The 4260-nt window shown below is 37.6% G+C and overlaps 1 protein-coding gene across 1 annotated transcript; it reads right to left on the bottom strand.

Moving 5' to 3' along the window:
* Window positions 1-1020: 1020 nt before the first annotated feature.
* Window positions 1021-2956, bottom strand: LOC115975262 (glutaredoxin domain-containing cysteine-rich protein CG31559). The gene has a single exon (XM_031095973.1). It carries the CDS (start codon window positions 2608-2610, stop codon window positions 1528-1530), a length of 1083 nt encoding a protein of 360 aa, XP_030951833.1. The 5' UTR covers window positions 2611-2956; the 3' UTR covers window positions 1021-1527.
* Window positions 2957-4260: the final 1304 nt, after the last annotated feature.

The following is a 4260-nucleotide window of genomic DNA, read 5'->3' as shown; positions in this document are numbered from 1 at the left end:
TATTTGCCTGCTGCAACCCATCTGAAACAGTTCTGCTCGCCGTAAGTGTACTCCTGGCAGACGAAACATAGTTTGCGCACAAGCCGGACCAAGTTGAGTTGTAGTTGGACCGGTCTCAACTCCCATACTCAAAATACTCGGGCCCAATACCGCAGGAGGCAGCCTAGGCCACTTCAACAAAAAAAGGCCCACAATAAAAAGCTCTATTACCTAAAAGTTTCAAAAAATATAAAATTCTATTGAACTAAAATTTTGTTATCAAAAGTACTAGTAATTTAGTCTACATAAAACTCTATAACCTTAGTTTTAAGAAATTTAGGACCCGTTTGTTGGAGGAGTTTGAGTAATGTTTTTTGAGTGTTTTTTAATATATGTGTGGGTAAAAAAATGTGTTGAAATATGTGTAAAGTTGTTTAAAATGTGAAAATATGTGTTTGAACCACACAATCAAACAGGACCTTAGAATTTTATTATGAAAAATTTTAAATAATTTAAATAAAAAATTAATATTAATTTTAGTTAATTCAGTTATATTTCATAATTTTATGTTTTAAAATGGTAAAATTTACACTCCACGTAATGTGCGTGTGCCAAGTGATTTGATACATGTATATAGTACATCCTTTTTCTTTTTCTTTTTTGTCATTGACTCATTAAAATTTTTAATTTATTTTCGATAAAACTTTATTAAAATTTCAACTTGCTTACTAATTACTAATATAATTTTAATTAATTTACCTATAATTTTTAATTAAGCCATGCATTGCACAAGCATGATTCACCACATAATGTAAATATGTTTCTTGAATTGTTGTCATCTTCTTTTTCTCTAAATGATGAGTTTTAAGGTATTATATTTCCTCCAGTAGCTAAGAACTTTCTAGCTCAATAAAGGCCTCTTGATATTTTCAATGAAGAAGATAAGATAAGATATTAGTTAAGTAACTTACAAAGAAAATAAAGACATCAACAAAGAAGATAAGATAAGATATTAGTTGAGTAACTTACAAAGAAAATAGAGACATCAACAAGTATACATTTTATTAGAAGTTCTAAACACACACATCAAAGTTAAATAACCCACAAATGCGTGAAAATACATAGCCAACAGGGAAGAAACTTCAGCTTTTAACTTCCTAGAGTACCCTAATATCTTTGCCAAGCCCATTCATAAATTCGAGCTGGTCATCGTTAAATTACACTGCAAACATCAACAATTTTCTAGTCATAACCCATTCCTTATACGTTAGTAACAATAGTTACAACCTACAATACCCACTAAAACCCTAATTTCTCAAATTTTTTACGATTTTGATTTTTCATATTTTCTTTTTCAAAAACTAAAATCAAACCCTATGTAAATATTTTGGATATAAAGACAATGTTCCAACCCTTAGCTAAACTATTCTACTCCTTACTCATAAGATATTCCAAAAACTCCACATATATATATATAATGTGACAGATGAAATTTAAGACATTCGACTTTACGTCACGTCCCATTACAATCAACCCACCAACTCTCTTCTAATTACAAGCTGGACATTGCACTAACCCATTCTCATTACATTTCTCACACCTCTCCTTATCCCCATTCTTCAAAACCTTACAACTCCCACTACACTCCAAACACGGCACAAACCTCATACCCCCACACCCCTCACACGCTTGCCTCCCCACCCCTCTCTCCACACGTGCGTAACTCAGTATCTTCCCGAGTCGACCCGACTCGTTTAACTCAACCAATTCCTCCACTCCCCCAATATACCTTCCCTTCACAAACACCCTCGGCACACTCACCGAGTCAGACTCGCCCAGCAACTCCTTCAACTCGGTCCTAAACTCGGAGTGTAACGACACGTCTCGCTCGTCAAACACGACTCGGTGAGTTTCGAAAATCGTCCTCGCACGGTTACACTCCTCGTACGTGCGACGAACTCCTCGCAACGACGTCGTGTAGAGAACCACCGAGTCGGCCCCACCGTTTTTGGGACACTTCTCTGGGAACTCGCTCAGTGGGTCCCACTTATTGAAACTCGCCACTTTCCCTTCTCTTTCTCTCTCCATCCTATCCCTCACCACGAATATATTCTCCTTCACAGACCTCAAACTCACCGACTCGGTCTGAGTCCACTCCGTCCGGGTCGACTCAGCCCGCATCGACTCGGTCTTTCTCAACTCGACCGGTTTATTATTAGGAGTTGTTAGCTTCTTCTTCGCCTTGGCGTCGAGTTCTTCCACCGTGTGAAAAGACATGCTCTTACGTGGCGCGTTCTTATTGGGTGGAGCCGGTTCAGCTTTTGCTGACGTGAAAACGGGTTTAGTGTTGGGCTCGGGTTTGGGCTTGAGGTCCGACAATACGGATTTGCTGACTTCGTCCCAGGAGAGAGGGGAGTCGGATTTTTCGAGCGTGTGAAGCTTTTCGAGAATAGGGACTGGCACGTGCGAGGGCTTATCTTCTTTTTCTTGGAGCTCCTGAGGCTTATGGTCGATCATGAGCCAGGGCTCTTGGATGGCGTTGATGTCGAAGACTGCAAAGCTCGTGGGAGCTGGTCGGTACACATCGACGGTTGCCTTGATTTGATTGGGCTTGGAAGTGGTGCAACCCATTTTGGGCCGTTGGATGAATTTTGCTTTTTTTGGGGGTGATATGCAAATGAATTTTCTAGTTATGCAATGGGGGATGGTTAAGGTTTTTAAGGAGGGAAATTTGTGTTGTGTGGATGTGATGAAGGATTTTATCTAGTTTGGAAATTTGGGTCTTTTGTTGTAAGCCTTGGGATGATGTGTGGTGTACGAGATGGTTGGATTTTGTACCTTTAGATAATAGCCACGTGGGAATAAGTTCAATTTTGGACACGTTTGCATATTTGAAAGCTTTTGTGGCTGGTTTTAAGTTTTAAAGTTTAGGATGATCCAAATACCAATAGTTTTCGTGTTACTTACTTTGATTTAAAGCTACCAAAGTCTTGTATGAATGCGGCATGTACGTTATTAAACACATGCATACAAAAAAGCTACCAAAGTCTTGTTGATTTTGTGCAAATGGGATTTTGACGTTGGTTTGGCTTTTGAGTGTTTAAATTTGTGTTCAATTAATTTGTTAAGGACATTTGTGGCTGGTAATATTGTGAATTGAGATAATTGAAAGATAGTATAGTCAATTTGAGATGACTAATCTTCTGAACTTGAGAGAGAAAATATATATTTTTTGGTTAATTTTTTGCTTACTTCATTCATAATTCCTACGTACATAAGTACTAGTGAGGAGATAAGTTTCATTACAACCAAGTCCTAAAACATAGGATCCAACTTCTATTTAAATTTAAATACAAATTGAAATTAAATCCTAATCCTCATCCTAATCTACATCATAATTTTATTAGAATTCTATTCAAATTCAAACTTTTTCAATTACTTCAAAATTATTTGCCATTTGGCCTTGGGACACAACATTCCCTTCCCCTTTGGATGAATCTTGTCCTCAAGATTCTGCAACATAGAAATTAACGCTTGTTCACATTGGTTGGAGAATACTTGGCCTCGAATTTTGAAGTGTTGAAGGAAAATTATGACCATGGAGACTTGCACCAATTCTTTAACCATTTTTGTGAGCACTAGAAACAAAATATCTTGCTTTTCATACCCTTGAACTCGTCAGAAATGACGAATTCAGTGAGTGGGATTGAGATCGGCTTATTTGAATTCGTGAAAAGATCCCTTTGATCAATGTTTTCCACTTCAATGAACCTTTGATCTTCAAACTCAATTTTTATAGAAAGTGCACCCTCCAACGTATTACTTTCTTGAATTGTTGATGATGCTTGGAGCACATCACTTTGATTCTCCGAAATTTCATGGGATCCTTGATCTTTTGATTGTTCTTTGAGTTCTAAAAGTATATTGGATTGTTTATCGAAGACCTCTATCATTTGATCCCAAAAATCTTGCATCCTTGCTATGCTTTTGGACATGTCCTTGACAATCTCTAACATATAGTTAACATGCTTTGACATTGTTCGTTGTTCTTTAGGATTGAAGATTTGATATAGGCTAGACATGATTTACCTTGAGCTTGATGCAAAATCTGAATTTTCATTTTTTTTTTTTTTGGGTGTGGGTTGTGGGGACTAGTGTGTGCGGTTTTCGATTTGACTAGGTTAGGAGCTATTTGGGGGGCATGGGCTAATAAAAAGCAAGTTGGAGGTGGTATGATTACTGGTTGACAGGTTGGACTCTTGATGGAACGGGTTGTTTGGG

This window comes from Quercus lobata, chromosome 2, assembly GCF_001633185.2.
Source record: "Quercus lobata isolate SW786 chromosome 2, ValleyOak3.0 Primary Assembly, whole genome shotgun sequence".
Taxonomy (NCBI): Eukaryota; Viridiplantae; Streptophyta; class Magnoliopsida; order Fagales; family Fagaceae; genus Quercus; species Quercus lobata.
The sequence above is the reverse complement of the archived record's forward strand: the minus strand, read 5'-3'. Positions and strand labels throughout refer to the sequence as shown.

Coding starts and splice junctions, on each gene's coding strand:
- LOC115975262 (XM_031095973.1), bottom strand. CDS start 2,610: ATGGGTTGCACCACTTCCAAGCCCAATCAAATCAAGGCAACCGTCGAT.